General features: G+C 36.0%; 1 protein-coding gene across 1 annotated transcript in view; it reads right to left on the bottom strand.

The window, feature by feature from the left end:
* The window catches only part of Su(Tpl) (Suppressor of Triplolethal), a 111969-nt gene that overhangs the window by 31464 nt on the left and 57895 nt on the right, over positions 1-22610 (bottom strand). Inside the window, exon 4 of the mRNA XM_089094319.1 lies at positions 20551-20667. Within this exon, the coding sequence (XP_088950445.1) occupies positions 20551-20667 (117 nt within the window). The remainder of the gene's footprint in view (positions 1-20550; positions 20668-22610) is intronic.

Here is a 22610-nt window from a genome sequence, read left to right as displayed (position 1 = left end):
CCCCCCCCAATTTGCAAATGTGTAGCCCAAATTCGTTCATAAACTATTATATTTCATCCTATTTCTTTATTGCATCAACCAAACTTCACTTCTCGCGTGTTTACCGGATTCTTAACAAGTACCAAAATTAGTTTTGTTATTACCCCCCTCGAAAAAACCATGCATTAGTGTCTGACCTACACCAACAGTTTAAATGGGATTCGCCTCTGTTTCTCGGCAACGAACTTGCGTAGAAATCGTCTTTGCGAGTCGTAACAGCTATCACTCCAAAGACAGTAAAATTGTAACAATAAGAGACTGTAGAAGTGCTATTTTTACAGAGACAAAGATGATATTCATACTGTAATATTGACAATAATCTGTAGCAGTAATTAATGTATTTGCCGAAATCAATATAAAGTTATTATGGGTAACAACATGGTAACTGCATAATTTTTTGGGTCCTTTTTCTTTATTAAAAAAAAAATCAAAAGACAGGCTGAATTTATGCTATAATTAAGAAGTATTTTTTAGGCTAATGTCTACTAGTGATATTGGAAAATCACTGTCAAGTCGTTGTTCGCAACAAGATAGTCAGTGCACAGCTTTTAGGTCCCAAATTATTAAAAAAAAAAAATCAAGGCAAGTTGAATGTAGCCTATAATTAGGAAGCCACAAAGTGTCTTGCTATTAAGGAAGCCTTGGCGATTATTTTTCCTCAAAGTAAGAAACAGGAACTTATTTTACTTGAATTAGAACAACATATCCATGACGTTTCATCAATAATTAAATACAACTCCAGAAACAATATAATTGACTAAGCTTGTGCTAATGATAAGATATGCGCGTTTTGATAAGCGATAAACTTTATTTGTAATCGCACTATAACTACGCTGATCCAAGAACTCGTGGCGAAGCTGACTAAAATCATTTCAACTTTAAACGAAATTCAGTTCAGTGACGTCTAGGGTGACCTGGATTTGACCTGAATGACCGAAGGCTCTGGCGTATCTTTGAAATAGTTTAGTTAAATACAGCATACGCTGGGATAAAAGAATCACTGAGAGGTGGCCAGTGCCAAATAAGGTGGGATGAAGCTGTGCCTTCGTCCAATAAGAGTTGTCCATAGCAGTACCACATCGAAGGAGTATCGAGTGATAACTGGAGGGCCTCAAGGATGCGTGCTAAGGTCAACTATGACAATCTAGGAAATAAAATTTATAGTCCGGCCGATGATGCGGGGACGCACGCAAAAATTCCAACATATTGTTATTCCAGCAATATCTATTTAAAGCTCCAAGCTGATATCATAGGATGGAGACTCGGGCAAATACATTGTAAATTAATTTCAACGCAAAAAAAAAAAAAAAAATTAGGAGCATTTCATTTTTAAAGATGACCTACTGTTAATTTACTTACTGTTAAAATTACTTAAAGATGACCCTACTGTTAATTTTCAGCCCTCGAGTCTCTTAGATTTGAATATCACTTTGGATCTCTCTTTGTCAGATCTTTTCAGTAGACGGATATAATTTTCTTTCACAAAATTGGTAGGTTCTGTAGAGCAAACTCGTAGGATGGGGTTAGGAACACCCTCCCCCCGAAATGTTTGACCGACCCGAAAAAGTAACAAAAGTGCATATAAACAAACTTTTGATGCATTTTTAACTTACTCCCTCAACCCCCGAACAAAAATCCTGGATACGGCCATGCCAAAACTAGAGTGAAACATTGGTAGCAAAACCTGTAGTCTATTGCAATGGCTAAGATTGGTAACAGGGCCACAGCCAGGTTTCTGGCAATAAATAGGGGTCGCTTGAAACCTCAGTTTTAGCATTAAAAGACCTTCCAGAAGGACCACAAATTATTGTGAAATTAATCTAGAAACTACTAGAAAATTCCAACTGATATTGGATTTTAAATACATTGAATGTTAGTGAAAGAAATTTAATCTTTTTTCAGAATAACGATGACATTATTGAATTACAAATAGCAATAATATTTTTTTCATGTTTTTGAGCACAACAAATATAGTTCTCCTTTCAAAATTTCAAAGGCATTCGAGAATTTATGTAAAAGTCTATTATTAAATGCAACATCTTTTAAATCATTATCAAACATTTTTTTCTTTTCCGGTCAATGTTAACAAAAAAGCTGTTTCATCTCGTAAAACTTAGCGTTCATATTGCATTTTGGGAGAGACATAAGCAGGAATGTATTTTAGTGGGAGGATTAATTAAAACAAAATGAACAAGATGAAAAATATAACAAACTGTAGGTACAATCGTAAAACGAATGACATATAAGGGAGGTGTGTGCCAGTGGCGGATCCAAGGGTTGGGCGAGGGGTGTCCCCCCTAATATAGTCTAAAATAGTGTAATATACTCACTTGACGCAAGTTTGCGTTAATTAAACTTGCTCCTAACGCAAGTTTATCGGATCAACCTATTTTGCCCCCCCCCACCCTATAAAAATTGTGGATCAACCCCTGGGGTGTGCCCGGAGTCTCTACGTGCACAAAAACTGAGAGTCACTCTCGAAAAGGGATGAAACAATGCGTAGATAACTATTTACGTCTGATATGTTTTTTCTGCTGACTTTATTATATTTGAAGTAGGACATTGCACAACTCGTCACCGGAGAAAAAAACTATGTTCAGCTGTATAACTATAGAAAAGGTCTGGGTACTTGTCCATTATTCAGAACACATTCAAAAATTTGGATCAGCAGATCAGACAATAACCTGTTTATACTTGTCAGTATTTGAAGAAAATTAGCTTAGGCTCGGTTGAAATCTACGTTGTACGTATATTTCTATTAAATATTTAATACAGGCTATAGAGATGGTAATTGGTTCGGTTAGGTATTTAATATAACGCGCTCTGGGCGACCCCCCCCCTTACCATTATTCTCTGTGGTAGTCTCCATAATTTTGTAAATGAAGTATTATATTTTCATTATATTTAGGTATATTTCATTATGACTAACTCCACTTCTTGGGTGTGTTCAGAATAACCGTCAAGTACCAAGGTCTGTTTTTAGCCATTAGTCCGTGCTCTTATACCATTTATTTTTTATTATATTTATACTTTCCCAGTTATTTCACTTTTTCAAGTGTATGCCTTCCCCCCTTCTTCCCCCTACATAAATTCCAATAAACGAAAGAAATATTGGGAATTGGTCCTTTCTCCCTGCAGAGAAGCATAAAGCAATTTATTAACCATTGAATCAAAAAGTTACTCACCCAAAATTCAGATTAACAAAACCGCTTTAGGCTTAGCCATGAACTTTACAACTCGCACATGACATCATTATATCATTTGAACCTGTCTAATTTAAATAATCAGCAATCGCGGAACTACTATTCAGGTAAATAGATTAGTATCACATGCATAAACAAGTGAACAAGAGTGGAGTAATTCGTCAAAATCCCCCAAAACCAATGAGGCACCATCCACTCGACGTCACCTAATGCGCCCCGACGAGCGCCATCTCTTCGCCCAGGTCACACTCCACGGAAAGACTCAACCAATCGCAGTTTCTTAAATCTAGTGCCCTTTTTATGTGACAGAATGAATAGATCACCCATTACCCTTTCCGCGCCCTTTGAAGTCCCTACAACCCCACGTGACGTTTGATAAGATTTTAGGATATTTTGCATCCTCAGGGACAAGGGGGACAAATCCCGTAAATTGCGCATACAAAAATAGGCTTCCTAGATACCTATTACTGTAGAAAGTAGGGAAAATTATACCCTTTTTAAATCATACTCGTGCAAGGATTTGTAGTCTGGTAACTTACGTGTTATAGCGACCACGCCAAAGAAGCAAAGTTAGGTTAATTCTAATGAAATATACCAAAAAATGAAAATATAATACTTTAAAAACAAAATTATGGAAACTACAACAGATAATTATGGAAAGCAGGCCACCCAGAACGCATTATATTAAAAACCTAATCAAATCAATATATTAAATATTTAACTAAAATACACCTGCAAAGTAGTTTATCTCACTGAGACAAAGCTAATTATCTCCGAATACAGATAGAGAAACCGGTTCTGCTCAGATAAAGAACTTGAGTATGGTCGCTATAACACGTAAGTACCGTAGTCTGTACAGGTGATTCATTCAAGATGCTACAAAATGACTTCCCTAAGAAACATAACAAGTAATAAAGCTTGGTAAGCTCAATATGCCTGTTTCAAGGAAAGTTGACTTTGTATCTTCAGAACGGGTAACCAAACAGGGCGCATGCCAATACGGTGGTTACGGCCCCACCGCAAAAGGACAGGTATTGATTGACCGTCGTCTTGACGGAGACGGGTGAACTTCGCATGAAAAGGGCAAATGAACACGGGGCTTTACAAAGCCCATTGTCATATAAATATGGCACAAACATAATAGAAAATATAGATGAAATTACTACAGCATCTAATCATGCTTATACCAAAGAGAAGATGTAACCTACAAGACTGAGTACTGGCTCCCCACTGTCACCTAGCTCAGTGTAAAAATTAGCAAACATTAATTTAACTGGTGCGATTGTTAAAATTAGTGTAATAATAATTGTCTGATATCAGTTTATGAAAAAAGCATAATTAAAAAGCTTGAAAAAATGCCAAACGATAGATGGCCTTGGTGGCAAATGTCGACACTAGAGCCAGTTTCCACTCTTGTAAGTTACAGACTTGTATATACTCTGATCAGGGTGTTTCTCAACGGTCAACGACATCAGAGGCCACTGACTGAATTTTGATTAATTTTTTTCTTGGTTTTTGAAGAGTATGAATTTCGAATTTTGCAAAATACGAGGCAATTGTTTTGATCGATTGATAAAACTCGGTAGAAACACTGTGACATAATTTTATTTGAGTTTATTAGCTTAAATATTTGTAACTGCTTTGGCATCAAAAGAAAACGTTTCGCTCTTTGACTTGTCCAGAGAAAAATTAAAGAGTTATAATAAATTAATAAAGAGTAAATGGGACAGGCGGCTTTAACCGGATAAACAACCAGCAAAATAAAAACACCTTTGCAAGAAATACCTGATCCCATAGCATTTTTGGATTGAAGGGACACTTTGAAAATGATGTTTTATAGCTGTGCAGCTAGCTTTCAACTCGTACTTAAAAAATAAGACTTCATTGATGAATTTACAAAATAAGATTGCGATGTTACGCCTTATTGAAATCAGAATTACGAAGGATCAGAAATTTGCATAATTTCGAACTACATATGTAGTTCACAGTTATATGAGTTACGTAGCGAGAGTTGAAGCGGGGGACCCCCCCTGATATGGAATAATTTCTGTTCGTTTTAAGTTTTAATGCAGCTCCTTACTTTCAATCAAAAAACTTATTTTGATATTTTATTTAGTTTCTGACCATCTTTCAAATCATGCCAGGAAATACCCCTGCTGGAAAAACCATGTATCATCCATATAAAGACCGTCTTTCATTGTCTACTCTATTAGTTATAACGTAATGCCTTTTGAATTTCGGAAGGCAGATTGTGATTGAAAAATGAAAACTAAAAACAGGACTGAAGAAATTCAGGAGGTTGAGACTGAAAACATGAATCAACTGTGCTCCATTTCTGGAGCAAATTCTTTTTTAAGTTGCCATGAAGTGTGGAAAACTTAGATGCCACTTCACTTCTGGAGTGTGTGTTATATAACACATAAGTGCCGTAAAATATCTATTATATAGTCAGAATATCCCCCAAACCATCCCCCTAAATAATAAGAATATTTCCCAGCTGACAGTTTTCAATTATTTCTTTAACTTATCCGACTGTCTTTGATCCTTTTTAAAGTATATACAGGAAGTTCAATTTTATCCAGTCAACCATATGTTTTTCGAAATTAAAAAAACAGGTTTAACATAAATTAGCGTTTTTTAATGCTTATTTCGCAAAACTGAAACAACTGATTGTGTTCATTTTCATTTTCCTTATTCCATGTCAAAGCACGTGATCGTGTATAGAGGTAAATTTACTATCTTTCGATGAAAATAATTGCTGTATTAAAATAGTGAAGCTGGATTTTTCTACTTCTATAAAAATATAGGAGGGACAACAGTGGCGGATCCAGGGAGGAGCACGCCCCCCTAACGTTGTCTAACGTAGTTTAATTTACTTAGTTAACGCAAGATTGCGCTAATTAAACTTGCTCCTAACGCAAGTTTATCGGATCAACCTATTTTGCGCCCCCCCCCCATGGAAATCCTGGATCCGCCCCTGAGGGACAAGGATTCTCTTTTTCTTTTTTAAAAGAGAATAAAGGTACACATAATATATTTTTCAAAATTTAGGCGGAGGGGAGGGGATGAGCACTGCCTCCTGCCCCCTCGCACTGCCTCCTGCCCCCTCCCTATGGGCAGATTCTGTTAATCTGCCAGTTTGTCGATTCTAAAAAGCTTGTGGTCGCCAAAATGTATAAACCACCGACATAGGACCAATAAGAAGGTCTCGATTTCAAATCAAACTTGCGGAATGGCGTTGCACATTTGCAGAACTTGCTTAATGCTAATGAACACGCTTTAAGATAGCATATTTTTATAATATATTCACCTAATTGTATTCTATTAACAACAATTTGTTGATAAAACTTGACAAGTGCATCTGTATGCCTTTTCGCAAATAAAAGCTAGTGAGCATTACGTAGCACACAGGCTGTGCATTATTCAGGTTTGCATAGCAAGAAGTCATTTCTTTTTCGTGGAAGTCGAATAATTGTTGTTATAATTCAGTTATTGAGCATGATAGTAAAACGAGAATAACACCATATTAAACCACATGACAAGTCAAACGGTTCGATACTCATCTAAAAAGTCGGCTTTTATATTCCGGCTTCATCAGGTGTGGGGCCCTTCGGGTAAGAAACTTTAAGAAGTTATTGGTTTTTTGCTGTTCTTTTAGTTCCTTTTTTGGGTACTGTTCTATTAACCGGGCTCTTTTATATAGTGCTAATTTGGTTAATGCTAATGAAATAAATAAAAATAGGATGAATATATAATAGTTTAGAAACAAATTTGGGCTATATAATTTGAACATTAGGGGGGGGGGGGCAAAGCATACCAAATATTAAATACCAACCCAAATTTAGGTCCCGTCACCCCCCCCCCCAAAACCCCAAAAAACAACAATTTAAATACAGTCCTTGCCTTTGTTTATATCCCAGAAGGCATTGTAAACCTGTTTTCATCACCCGCCTCGATCTATCTCGTGACTGGTATGCATTGGCGTATTCAAAATAGCCCGGTTAATAGAACAGTACCCTTTTTTACCAGGGCTTGGGTTGATCGTATCGAACCGCTGATTGTCGAATATACGATGAAGGCTTATTTTGAACAAAAATCATACTATCCTTTTAAGCAATAACAGATCGTGCTAAAGTAAGACAATTGTTTCGGTCAATATGTGCCGCAAGATAAAAACTTTTATCTAAACCATCTCTGATGGGGTTACACCCTAAAAGATGACAGCACTTATGATAAGCACTATGATAGCACGATGACAGCACTATGATAACCACAGTTTATAGAATTAGCAGTATGATCATACCCTATCTCACCCATTATAAAAACCTGGACCAAGGTGCGAGTGCTCCAGAGAACGTTTTTGCAGATATAAACATAAGCGGCATTAGATCTTTTCACGGGTAGACAAGTCAGATTTCTCTTGGACACCAAACAAGTGGAAACCCGCTATTACGAATAATGCACTTTGTAACCATTTCTCATCGATTGACGGAAGCAGACTAACCCGCTAATGTAGAAATAAGTGGGAGGAGCTTTTTGTTCGTACTGAGAATGAAGACCAGAAATGATCTACGATAAACTTACTGGATAATTCTATAAACTGTGATGATAACAGATCGTGCTAAAGTAAGACAATTGTTTCGGTCATTATGTGCCGCAAGATAAAAACTTTGGCTAGGAAAGAAGTTATATCGTGAGAAAATTAAGAGATAGTCAATTGTCGAAAAGCAATGTATTACAATTACTCAGGTACTCGGAGCACATTGCCACGCGGTGGCATATTCGTTCTCAATCATATATGCAGTAAACATAAATTGGAGTGTTGTTGCCAATATTTGCTTTTAAACTTTATTGGGATAAAATATGAAAAGATAATCAGTAAAGGTTTTAGGCCTCACAAAGTAGGGGAGGAAAGTATATAAAAATTACAATTGCGACCATTCTTTGTCAATTAAGTGTCTAATAGGAGTGTCAAAATATAAAATAAAAAAGAATTAATGTCACATGTCAGAAAAACTTGGCGGGGGCAGCTGTCCCCAAGCCTAAAACTACCACTGAAGATAATTTCCTAAGACAAAAATGCAGCCTACAGACCATGTGCTGGGCAGGTCTGCACAGAAAGATCAAAGTGTTTATAGTATTCACGTCATTTCTTTCTCATAAAAACTAAATAAATCCAACATGATTCAGTTCACTGAAAGTGATAGTCAAACGAAAATTAGCACCATATTTCAACCATATGACAAGTCAAACATCTTCAATCTCAGTAGCATTAATCAACTATAATAAAAGGAAGAATGAGCAATTTATAACATCTGCTTTGAAAAAAATTAAACCTAATGACACAATTATTGATGAACTTTCTTTTGGAGGGAAACCTCGAAAGTTCATACCCTCGGGTTGCTATCACAAAACGAAGAAATATGAAGGGGGGTTCCCGGTTTTGAACTCTCCCCGAAATTTTTGTACGACTCGTAAAAAAGTAAGCAAAATGCACAAAACAATTTTTTGACGCGTTTTACAAATGTTTGCAACCCCCCCCCCCCCGAACGAAAATCCTGGATATGACCTTGATATGTGTAGTATTTTGAAAGATGGATTGGAACATCTCCTGTTTAGGTACAGTTCTGATATAAGTTCCTTGTTCAACTTTTGGTATGTGATTTATCTGCTGTCCTACGGCTGAAATGACACAAATTTGTTATCACTCCTAAGAGATCATTGTACCTAACCAGTTTGCTAGAGAGGTTTTAGATGAAAACACTGAAAATTGTTGAAAAAGGGGTTCTGTTTACAAGTTTATTTCGTCTGAGTAGCCTAATATCGTAAATCTGGCTTGGTGAAGGGATAGATCTGATACTTGTGAGTCCAATGATCTAAGTAAATTTCTCTTTTGGTTCTAGTTACAAGTGAAGGCTTGCTCCAAAATCTCTTGTTTCAGTGGGAACATATTAAAGTGAGATTAATTTAAGTGTTGTAATGATGAGCTGCCACTGGGGATCTTTAAATCAACCTGTCCTGGGTCGCAACAGGCAAAATTATTTTAAAGGGTTTAGAGGCCCGTAAATAGGAAGTTTTATTTATTTGTATCAGTCCTTTTGTTAAGTTGCTTAGTATTCGTTTTGTATAAAACTAGATCTGTTTTGAATCATGCCGTCAAAACGTCTGGGAATATTTATGCTATAGTAAGACCCAAAAGAGTGACTGTAGAAGAGGGCCGGGGTATAAAACGTGCAGTTCTTCGCCCACAATAACTAGAGCTAACGTTATAGTCTGGCACGTTCATTTGCACCAATACAATATTGGAAAAATCTAACGGTCTTATGTCAATTTTAAATTCTTAGTCAGCATGCCTGAGACTCTAGGCAGGCATGCCTTTCCAAAAACTAACAAACAAGTATGTGTCCAATAAGAGAGTCCTGAATACTCCTGCCATTTACCCGTGCCCCAGCCATTTAAACATTTGCCTCTCAATTACTTGGACTATGATGCAACCTATGCAACCTATTGCAAAATGCTTGATAACTTCAATTCAAAATCAACGTTTGTCGCCTGGGCCCTAGTCTTGAGTCTCGAGAGCCCTGGGTATGCACGCCGGAATTAATGTCGGAGGCGGGGGGATTTTCAAAATAGACAATGCATGGAAATGTATAATAAATTGTGTGGATATCTGATGATTTTGGGTTCAGCTCAAACTTGAACGGTACACACTGCGTCTATATCTAGGACCTATGCTAAAATTATGAGTTATTTCAGAATAATATTTATGTAGTAAAAGTTAGAACCTAACTTAAGAAACTTACATGCTCCTATCTTCTTTTGAAAAAAAAAATATTCTTAACAACGATTGGCTAAAAAAAAAACTTTAACTTTTTCCAGGGGTTGTTCTCTAAGATAATATTAGTTTACCTTTATTTGGTATGTGTCTGCCTTTGCTCAAATTAGGTAAAGAAACATATTTATGTTCATTTAATTAAGGTTATGTTCATTGACCTATGGTTAGGATGAGGAGGGGCCTCCTTACAGAACTTGTTACAGGTCAAACTTGCTTTTGTTTTACAAGTCGAAACTTCAAACTTTTGCCAAGTCCATGATTGCTCGCAGACAAAATTACAGCAGATTCTCGGAGGGGCACCACGTGTACCACAGAGCTCTGCCAGGCCTGGCACTTCTGACACACTTGGTAGGCATCACCTGGTCTACGTAATTTAAAAGTGGGCACCCCCTCGATAATCTCATCTGAGCACTGAGCAAAAAGGGAGATTACTGTAGAGTACTTTTGTATTAAAGAAGTGTACTTTATTCTGTTGATTTATATTTGTGACGTATATTCGCAAGCTAATCTCATCGTTCCCTGTTTCTGGAGGGGAAAAATAAGGTACTTATGCATTAAACGTACTCTTTTGGAAGCCAATCACGAAAAATCCGGCCATTCAAGAGACCGCTATAGAGTAATGCAAAGCAAGGCGTGGTTTACATTGCGTTAACGATATTTAAACTGTTGTTTTGGGGGGTTTAGGGGGGAAATGTTCCTAGGTTAGGTTAGGTTACGTATTTAATATATGCTATGCTTTACCTCCGCCCCCACCCCCCTAATGTGCAAAAATATACCCAAATTTGTTTATAAAATATTATATATGCATCCTATTTTATTTTATCTCAATTGCATCAACCAAACTTGACTTCTTTAGCAGTATATAAAAGAGTACGTTTAATATATAAGTACCAAAAATAGCTCTGCCTTTTCAAAAACCGATTTAGCTGGTGCTTAACTAATATTGGGATTTATGTATTATAGCGACCATACCAAAGAAGTGAAGTTATGTGAATCCTAGTGAAATATACCAAAATCTGACGAAAATATAATACTTTAGTAGCAAAATTATGAAAATTACAACAGAGAATTATAGAAAGCAGACCGCCCAGAACCCGTTATATTAGGTACCTAACTAACTCTATTTATTAAATATTTAATTAAAATATAAATGCATAGTAGTTTATATTCCCAAGACTAAGCTAATTATCACCTAATGCAGACAGAAAAACCGGTTTTACTCAGAACAAAAACTGGAGTGTGGTCGCTATAACACGTAAGTACCGCATTGTTAATTCGGTTTAACTAATGTTGAGTGACATATCTTGACTGACAAGGAAACACAACTTATGGAGAGAACTCAGCCTTTTTAAAACCTGATCGGCTGTTCTATAAGAAATATTAAGCCAATAAGAAGAATGAGTTTTTTGTCATAATATCTTCTATAAGTAAGCTATCTGTGTTCACATATATCCCACCCCCTTCTTATACACGTGTATAATGGAGCCCCGATGATGCTAGGCTAAATAGAACTGGGGTTGAAAAAACTCAAGTAGGTTATGAAGGCCTTTAATGTATGCTAAATTAGAAGGCCTAATTTAGCCTAAATGCAGGCTAAATTAGTTACATTTAAACTTACTACAAACCAGCAATTCAACTTCTGCAGGCTTTAGACCGGAAAAAATAGGAAATATTTCATGGATCGCCTGCCATCTCAGAAAGAGATAAAACCGATATGGTTAGTATTTTATATATTAAATAAGCCGGAAAGCCAAGGTGTCGCATACCATAGGTCGTAGTACATGGCTATAAAAAAAAACTATACAGTGTTATTACAAACAGCAATATACATTTCCGTTACTTTTTTCCCCTAAACTTACTCAGAATCAGGATATCACAAAAATGAATTATATATATATATATATATATATATATATATATATATATATATATATATATATATATATATATATATATATATATATATATATATATATATATATATATATATATATATATATATATATATATATATATATATATATATATATATATATATATATATGTACTGAAAAATTTATGGAATTCGATAATACCTTCTTTGCATGAGTTATTTTCCAAGGTAAATCACCTTTGATTGGGAAATTCGATCTTCAGGATCATTATGTTCGGCCACAAAAAAAAAACTCCTTCAGCTACAGTTCATTGAAATAATTGCGCAATAAACAGTTGTCCCGTGTCCAATAGCTTGAAAGACATAACTTCCTTAGATGACGAATACCCTACCCCCCCCCCCCTTCCTGCAAGCACGAATCAGGTTGGAGATTGAAAGTTCGTACCCTTACGTCCCACCCACCCCGAAATCAAAATAGAAAAGATCTATTATTAAGATGTTTCAGATAACTCGTCCCTTTCTTGGGTTTCCCAAATTTGCCCCCCCCAACACCACCCTTCCTTCTCTGAAATAAATACCTTACAAGAGGCCTTAGATAGTTTTGTACTTGGGTACTTCCTAGTTAGCTAGAATAAGAAGCTACACACTCGAGAATTTGGATCGCGAAGATGAGACAATAACCGGTTTTCGCGGTCTTTATACCAGACAATTAGCTTCGGAAAACTACATTGTAGCTATATTTTAATTAAATATTTAGTTGGTATTTTGGTTTATGTTAGGTTACTTATTTAATATAATGCGTTCTGGGCAGACTCCCTTCCATAATTCTTTGTTCTAGTTTACATAATTTTTGTTACCAAACTATTATATTTTCATCATATTTTGCCATATTCCATTATAATTAACCTAAGTTCAATTCTTTAGTGTATACTAGCTAACAAGGAAGTACCGGTACTTGATAATTAAACGAAACATTCAAGAATTACGCTTAGGTTATATCTCAGAAAACCGGTTTCATACCCACGAAGACAAGAGACGGGTGATAGAATGCATTGGACTATATAAACTAAAGGTTATACTTCATAAGGATTAACTTTACTTCAATTCTTAGGTGTGTTTCATTTAATTAACAAATGCCGATAGTTTTCACCCGAAATTTTCACCTCAAACTCCTGAACCTGAAGACAAACCCACAGGTTCCCCGTGAAATGTCGGCGATACAACCCTGTTCAACACATAGGTAAAGAGCAGATTTGGACCATCTAATGAGAAAATGGTACTGGTACATTATGCGGGTATCGCTATATACTGTATCGAAGAAACCAGTCACCAAACCCGTCAAACTGCTATTTCATTAGCAGACAACGGGTGGCTAGATAAATTGATGACAAAGCGTGGTTTCTCAATATTTAAACGATTGTTTTGGGGGTTTAGGAGGGAGAACGGTACCTAGGTTAGGTTACTTATTTAATATATGGTATGCTTTACCCCACCTCCCCCCTTAATGTTCAAATATATAGCCCAAATTTGTTTCCAAACTATTATATATTCGTCGCATTTTATTTTATTCCATTAGCATTAACCAATCGCGGTACCCGCATAATGCAGTACCGAGAAAATACACATAACTAAAATACGCCACTCGGAGTGCCTCTTGAGGCAAAAAGTAACAATATATTCTAAAAAAAACCTTTCGTTTCAATTTCCGAATTAATTATGTGTACTTGTTGCACAGTATCAGCTTTGCTATACCGTCTCCGTATAAACATTTCAGCCAATTATTGCCATCTACGTCCCCCTAAGATAAGGAAGCAGAAATTTATTAAAACAGAATTGTTCCAACTCGTGATTTTATGTAAAACATAATGACAGTAATCTACAAAATCCAAAACAATTTTTCGCATCAGTTCTTCCCCAAGGTACCTCCCCTCTGTCTTGGGAATTTCAATCTTGCAGGCCATTACGAAAAAATCCCCGTCAACTCAGGTTCATTGTAATAATTACGCAATAGGTAATCAGACTATAATCAGCAGAGAAAAGACGTAATCTCCTCTGAAGACGCAAATCTATTCGTAAACAATTCAAAGTGTTTACTAAACCTATTTCCACTTTGAAACACCTCAAACAGGGTTACGTACATATGGGGGGGGGAGGTGGTCTCTCGCCAAGGCCGTATCCAAGTTTTTTTTTTCGGGGGTGTTTTACAGGAATTTTTCCGGGGGGGGGGGGGGGGGCAAAAAAATTTAAAAAACTAATATAAAATTATTTATATTCATTTTTGTTATGTTTTTACGAGTCAGACAAAAATTTGGGAGGTGGTTCAAACCCCCCTGGATACGGCCTTGGCCCTCACTCCCAAAAATACTGAGATTGACTATTCAAATGATAGGTTGTTTTGTTGTAGTAGCTTGAAGCCATTGAAAAGCAGGGGTGCACAAAAATGAAAAATATATTAACTTATTTAAAAAAAATACTTTAACCAGAAACTGTTATTTGGGGTTTTTATTCTTCTTTTTCATTAAAAAGAATGAACAACCATGTAAGGCTGGCCCGATTACAAGAACATATGCAATAATTTCTAAATATATGGGGCACAACTTTGAACTAAAAGCAAACAACGACGAATATTATGAATCATGTAAGAAATAACCAAAAAAGTAAAATAAAAATAATTTTGAAAATCTTCAAAATCAAGAGAAATTTTCTCTGCTGCACGGAAAGATTCGATTAGTTATAACTACAAACGAAAGCATGCAGTAGACATGACTTAACCTATAACTATTCGAGGGCGAGCTTATCTGCCTTGGCCATCCCAGGCTTTCATTTCTAAAAATTTCGATTTTTCAAATAAAAGGAAAAAAAAATAACATTTTAGTGCATTTGGAGATTAAACTTAGTTCTGTTTTTAGTACACGCGTATCATTTTCGACTCGTTATGACGAATTTCATAACCCTCTTCAAATAAAACTCTGCTACTCTGCTATTCATTATTCATTGTTGGTCATTGATTAAGAACATTGATTTTGTAGTATTAATGTGAATAATATCTCTGTATTAAAAAAAAAAAAACCTCACGCATCTATCGATCCTCTCCCATTTTTCAACGTCGAAAAATACTCTTCTTGTCTTTAAATCGGATGTACATTTCACTATGATAAATACAAATCTTTATGGGCTTTCCACTACGAATTTCCCTTTCCACTGGCCATAACCATGATTGTTTTAGAAAGTTCTTGTGTCATTATGAACAGTCGAAGGTGATTGGGAGGCACTCAGCCTCCCTCCTACGCCCGTTTTTGCCCCCAGACACATCCTTGGCCCCACATGGCATCGGATCAAAGTTTTGATATAGCTATTTCGATCAGCAGCCTTCCAGTAGCAGAGTAGCTACTTTCGGGATCGAGGAAGGGCGATCGTCCAAAAAAACACCTTATACCACCCACAACAGTCAGATCTTCGCACTGTTAACATGGTCGTGCAACAAAAAAGTGAGAAGATACCGATAAGACCCAGGGTATCTCCAGTATGTTTATTGGGGGGGGGAAGAGGGGTCCATATCTGGATAGTCAAAGGGCATGGGATGTATAATATCTTCTCCACATTACTGGAGGGGCAACTGCCCCTCTGGCCACCCCTAAACGACGCCCCTGATAAGACCCTAAAAACCCTTGTGAATCCCTAGGTGCCTCTGGAGGCACAGAAGGACCTAAGGTCCAGGGATTTCAATCTGAGTTGTCAAAGTTTCAAAAACTGTGCTTTCAGCGGGGGGACATGATCCTGACAGTCCCAAGGCAAGGGCCTCAAGCTATGCAGCTGGTCTATTTTACACAGATAATTTTTGGCAGAAAAGGTGGGAGTGTCGCAAATTGTTCAAACCGGAAAGTTGCAAATATGTATAATTGAAGGTGCCAATTATGTCCAATAGCTCTCTACACATCCTCCTCAGCTTCAATTCGGATGTACATTTTATCATGTTAATTACATCAATAATTAGTAGAGAAAACAATAGGTCGCGTGACTTACCATCTCGAAACTTTTACGAGCTTTCCATGGTTACTCGCTACAACCATAATAATTTTTCACAGCATACAATATGATTTTATAGCTCCATTTTTGCACGCATTGCACAAACAATAGACTTGAAATCCGCAGATTTATGCGTGTAGAATGTTTATAGGTAGGCTCGTTATTCTTATAAGGATGCGCTATCAGGAAAATTTGTACAGCTTTGCTAAGAAAAAAAAAGAGAGAAAAAAGCAAAACTTCCTTCAATTATAACAGTTGAGGATTTATCCAGATATAGGCATGTCTACCATTAGGGGGAGGAGCACGAGATCCTATGAGAGGGTGGTCAAAACACAAAAGGATTAATTCAACTTAGAAGTACCCCTGTTGCGTTTTGACGCAGTGCCGTATTCAGGATTTTTTTCGGAGGGGGGATTACATAAAAAATTGAAGGGGGGCTACAAAAACTCTAGATGGGATCGCAAAAATATTGAGTGATTATAAAGAAGAATGAGACTAGAATTTGGGATATTATAAAGGACCCCCTCCCAAATGTGCAAATATATAGCCCAAATTACATATTTCCCATGCGTTTTTCCATTTCTTGATTTCGTCATAGTTGATTCAATTTACGGGTACACGGGTTGAAACAAGAGTGACGCATGGCAAAATCCATTGGAAATATATAATTGGTTATATCTTTGCACAAAAAAAGGGGGGGGTAAAGTATAGTGGAATTGAAGTCAAAATGTGCTAACTACAATCATTCTGCACATTGCAAAGTTAGAAGTATTTCCTAAGTAATTTTCCTTCTCAACAGCCCCAATTTAGGCTAATACCTATCAAGATAATTTATGTAGTCTATAAATTTTTTTTTGTACGACTCGGACGAAATTTCAAGGGAGGGGTCCGAACTATGAACCCCCCCCCCCATGGATAGGGTCATGCTTGTGAGCCACTTTTCTTCGACTTTCCCGAGGGGGAGTTGCTTTTCAAATTTTATTCCAAAGGGAGGAGTCCCTCCCACCCCCCTTGTCGCACATTTTACTGGACTCAAACAGACAAAAAAGCAAATTAATCAACGGAATCTGCAGGATGAGGTTCCCAAATTGACAATAATTTATCCCTCATCTTTCCTCTAAGCAATCGTTGATGTAACAATAGCCTCCATAATTTGTTTATCTCTTCCAGACAAGCTGTAGGTGGTTGTTTCCACAACTTCTCCAATAATGAAAAGAAAGCTTCGCCCTCTCTGCTTACGCACTTGGGAGCATCCTTAACCCACGCAAATACGTGAATGACTAAGGACCTGTTGCTCATTTGAAACAATATAACATTCTATTTGCGTAGCGAGAGTAAATATCATGCTTCTAGGCTAGACTACTCTAGCATACAGAGGACAGATTAATGTGGGACAAAATACTTTTTTCTGTCGACTGTTTATTTGACTAAGAAATACTTTGAGGTGCTTTACAATTAACTTCCTACTGTTTTAATAGTATCAAATGGGGAGTGGGGCATTTGCCTCTCCTAGGTTTTGAAAAACGCCTTTTCTGATATTATCATTGAAAAAAAAACGGAAGAAAAAACGGGAAACCCCTTTTATGATATCTTTATTGAAAAATACGAAAGAAAAAAACAAAAATACCCCCCTTGATTTTGAAAGATTGTCCCCCTGCATCTTTTTTGAATTGACACCAGTGTAGCGTTTTCTTTTTTCTGTAATAAACTGGCTTAACGCTTTGTAATATTAAATAAAAAAAAAACAGGTTTTTTTAAACTGAAAGTAAGGAACGACGTTAAAACTTAACACGAACAGAAATTATTCCGTATATTGAAGGGGCTGTCCCCTCCTCAACGCCTCGCTCTTTACGTTAAAGCGTAAAAAATTGTTAAAAAAAATAGAGTTGTGAGAAAGTCAAGCTTTAGCGTAAAGAGCGAGGCGTTGAGGAGGGGACAGTCCCTTTAATATACGGAATAATTTCTGTTCGTTTTAAGTTTTAATGTCGCTCCTTACTTTCAGTTAAAAAAACCTGTTTTTTTTATTTAATTTTTGAACATTTTTAAATTAATACAGGTTTTGATTTTGGCTCAACGTATATGAATAATTGAAACAAAATTTGCATATTAATTTTACTTTTATTTGGTTAAATGGCTTTCTCGAAAGTTGTTTAATTTTATTTACGAACGTTTTTATTAGTAGTAAATATACGTAACTTACGAATTAACTTACGTAACGAACTTCGATATTCATAAATTTTTAATATGTATATTAGGGGTTTCGCCCCCCTAGTCAATACCTTGCTCTTTAAGCTAAAGTTCGAATTTTGTTCCAATTCTCTAAAAATGACCGCTTAATCACTAAGGCCGTTAATTAGAATATATAGGTCTTATTAAAGTACTAAACAGTCTTTGGCTTAAAGAGCGAGGTATTGACTAGGGGGTGAACCGAATCATATACGTAATATTTTTTGTTCGTTTTAAGTTTTGATGCTGCTCCTTACTTTCAGTTCAAATTTTTTTTTTATTTAATTTCTGATCTTTTTCTTTAATAATGCTGGGAAATCTGGCGCCCCCTTCAAAGCAATGTCCCTTCCCCCGTGAAAACTTCCTTCAAGGAAAGATCCTTCCATATAACCCCCGACCCCCCCCCACTTACCAGAAAAAATCCCCACTGAAAACGTCTGTATACTTCCCAATAACCAATACTATATGTTAACATTGGGTAAAGTTCACAACTTTCAGCCCTCCCCCCGGGGACTTCGGGAGATTAAGTCAGCCTGAAAGAAATAGTTATCATATTTTCGACCATGCTGAACAAAATGGCTATATCAAAATTTGATCAGGCGAGTCTGGGAAAAAATGAGCGTGGGAGGGGGCCTAGTTGCCCTCTATTTTTTGGTCCCTTAAAAATAGCACTAGAACTTTTAATTTGCGTTCCAATAAGACCTTCCATGATATTTTAGGACCACTGGGTCGATACGATCACCCCTGGAAAAAAAAATAAACACGCATCCGTGATCTTTCTCCTGGCAAAAAAAATGCAAAATTCCACATTTTTGTAGATAGGAGCTTGAAACCTCTACAGTAGGGTTCTATGATATGCTGAATATGATGGTGTGATTTTCATTAAGGTTCTATAACTTTTAGTGGGCCTTTCCCCCTTTTTTCTAAAATTAGCCAAATTTTCTCAGGCGCGTAACTTTTGATGTGTAAAACTAAACAAGATAAAACTTAAATATTTGAAATCAGCATTAAAATCTGATTCTTTGGATGTATCTATTGGTAACAAATTCCGTTTTTTAGTGCTTCGGTTACCATTGAGCCGGGTCGCTCCTTACTTACAGTTCGTTATTACGAACTGTTTGATCAATCGCTCCTATATTCGAATGAATGCTAACCCGCGGGATATTTTTTATTACTGCACGATTGTAAAATGCATTTTAAACGAAAAAAATTGGCAGATAATATAAGTTACTTCTTAAAAATTACAAAATAGTTAATCTAACAAACCCAAATACAAGGTTTCTTTCTCTTTTCATAACCAGATTCACAGTAAAAAATACAGAAAACAGAGAATTTACTTGTCGGAAAAATGTTCTAGACTCAAAAATGTCTAAATACTGGCTTAAAATTTTAAACAAAAGGACCAATCCGGGGTGTGCTCTTTTTTTGCTCAAAATTTGACTTAGCAACAAAAGCTAAAAAGGCAATGTTGTTTGGCTTCCCTATCTGACATTGCTCCAGGAATAATCTGATTGGCTTACGAAGGTCACAGAAATAAACCAATGAAAACATAGGACACTGTTTAACCCCGACGCATAGGAAAGTCATCTCTGTTTGATTATTAAAAAAAAAAATCCACAAAAAAAAACGAAGAAAAGCAGAGCTACGGTACATTAACACGAAGACATTAAAACGAATAGTTAAACGAACATCAATCACTATAAATGAATAAATGAAACCAAAAAAAAATAAATAGAAATTACAATCAAGTCAAACTTAAAGCGAACAAAACTACCTCAAAAAGGAGTAGGGCCCCCTTGCCTTCTAAAGACCACAACGTCATTTCGTGCTTTACTGAAAACAGTTTTTATTTTGAGATGTTTTTCCCCTTTTATTTGTCACAACATCAACAAAACCATAAAGACAAAAAAAATCACCATAATAACGAAGGGAACGTTCCAGGTTGAAATCTTAATTTAATAAGTTGTAGTTCAAATTAAATTAGAATTAACTGCCAACCTAGAACGATTTATTAACTAATGCCTTAATATATATTAACATAAGTATGAAAATGTCTTAATGCTCATGAATTCTCATAAATTTGGTCATTTACCTCTATTTTTACCAATTTGATGATGATCGTACAGAAGTTAAGACACTGAAGATGCTAACAAACCGTATTCTGTAAATGACGCTCTGGTAAATGGACGCGCTTTATCAGGAAAGATAGGCGTGAGCACCGTATATACTTCATTTCTTTCAGATATTAAAGAAAGAAATGAAGACTGGGGAAAAGCAAAAATAATTTTGTAATGGATTTTAAAATTAAAAAGAAAAAAATAAACAATTTAAAAAGTGAAATAGCTTACCAATTTTTTTCATTATCTTCTTTAGCTACTACTAATTTTTGCCTAGTTCTTGCATAGACATCATCCGTTGCATTCACAGACATTCGAGAGGTTACCTGACCTAAGGACTCCAAGGACCTACAAAATAAAATATCAGAAAAAATGAACGTATGCTATTTGCCTTTTGGCTACTTTTTCTTGATGTTGGACAATAATACAAGGGAACGCCTTCATTCAAGGGAATTTGTGTTGAATAAATTGAATAAAGAAGAATAATTATCACTTAAGAAAGAAACAAAAACACGGAGAACAATTTTTGTTCAGACAAAAAAAAAACATTTTTCAAAAAAGATTTAATTCTGTTTTAAAGAACTTAAACGTTTAAGGCTTAATTTTGAATCAAGGCTAGGTGGATTTTTCAACCAATGGGAAAATCACATTTCTTTGGTGTTTTGTCTGTTTCTACCACCCTACCACTACCACTCACTAGGCCTAGTTGATGTGAATTAGATTTTTAATAAATTAGACAGACATCATTGCATAGTGGTCTGGCTAATGTTCTCAAAATTTATCCAATGCTTGCTAAATGCAAACTGATTTCTCCTTTCCCTTACAGTTTAGAACTTTGGGGAGAATTTTGGGTACTGGTTAAGAAAGCGGTTAACACGCGATAAGTGAAGTTTCATTAATGCTAAAAATATTAAACAAAATATGATGAAAATATAATAGTTAGAAACAAATTTCGGCTATAAATCTGCGCATTAGGGGGGGGGGGGGGTAAACCATAGCATATATTAAATACGTAACCTAACCTAGGTACCTTTCCCCCCTAAACCCCAAAAAACAAAAGCTTAAATATTGTAAACGCAGTGACAAACCACGATTTGCAATCTAATTCCATTTGGTACCTTAAAAATCATTTCGCGAGTCTCAGAGTCGGCTGACCGTATCAAAGACAAAGGGCCCATTAGCGAATTTTTACAGCAGCACGGAGAACTCCCTATGCAATTTTGGTAAAAATTGATAGGATATCTTTAATGTGTCAACAATAAGTCAAATTAATAAAATGATACTTCCTTTGAGCTGGTTTTTAATGTGAAAAATTTAAACAAACCTTTCTAAAACAAAATTAAGAATGACAGTCCGAATATTTCGGCTTCACATCCAGAAGCCTTTATAACTGAAACGAAAATATATTACAATTCGCTGATTTAAAGAAAATTCTGCTCCGTTCAATCGAAAAAGTTAATGGCTTTTCTAAGATTTCCCGGAAATTAGGGGGTCGGCATTTAGTTTTTAGTCGTTTATTTGGGGTCCAAGCTCTACAAGTTACGGAAACACCGTCCAATCAATTGCTGATCCAATGGACAAGATATGCTGATTCTTTAAAGTATTGGATCCACATGCCATTTCAGCGCCGTCATGCCAATTGATCCTTATTAATCCCCTTTTCTTCTTCGGTTGCTCAATTTGAATTCATCTCGCTAAAGACTAAACTTTTCCGTAATACTTTGAAAGATCAAACTCTCGTTATTAATTATTCTCCGGTTAATTATTCCCGAACAAATAATTAATTATTCACCGAGAAGAGCAAAACTGTGCTTCAAAGTAATATAACTCCATGTTGACGGTGATGAAATACGAGTAATAATCCAAGCTAAATGACAAGTGGCACTGACGTCGTTCATAAGCCAAATTAAAAATTACTATCTTGGCAAAGAATTAACTTAAAAGTATCAAGGAAAGAGTATGGGTAACTTATAAGAGTGAAAACTAAGGCCACTGTCCACAAAAAAAACACTAACACCATCTAGCATATAGCGACATAGGGCCTTTTTTCAAGATTTTAAATCGTTTGTCTGTTGGGAACTGAGATCAGACACTTATTACTGCTAATCTTGCCAGCGGCACAAATCAAAATGATTATTCTTATTATTACACTAAAAAATTGTCAAGTGTCGTCAAACACTAGATAGAGTTGAGTTTTTTGTCCACAGTCTAGCACCAGTTCTCCTCTTTTAAGTTCCCATACTCTTTGGTGCCAAGGGCAATTCGTACTTGGGTACTATATAGGCCTTTAC

Source organism: Artemia sp. Qi Xiang Cuo, chromosome 9, assembly GCF_049724085.1.
Source record: "Artemia sp. Qi Xiang Cuo chromosome 9, ASM4972408v1, whole genome shotgun sequence".
Lineage (NCBI taxonomy): Eukaryota > Metazoa > Arthropoda > Branchiopoda > Anostraca > Artemiidae > Artemia > Artemia sp. Qi Xiang Cuo.
The sequence above is the reverse complement of the archived record's forward strand: the minus strand, read 5'-3'. Positions and strand labels throughout refer to the sequence as shown.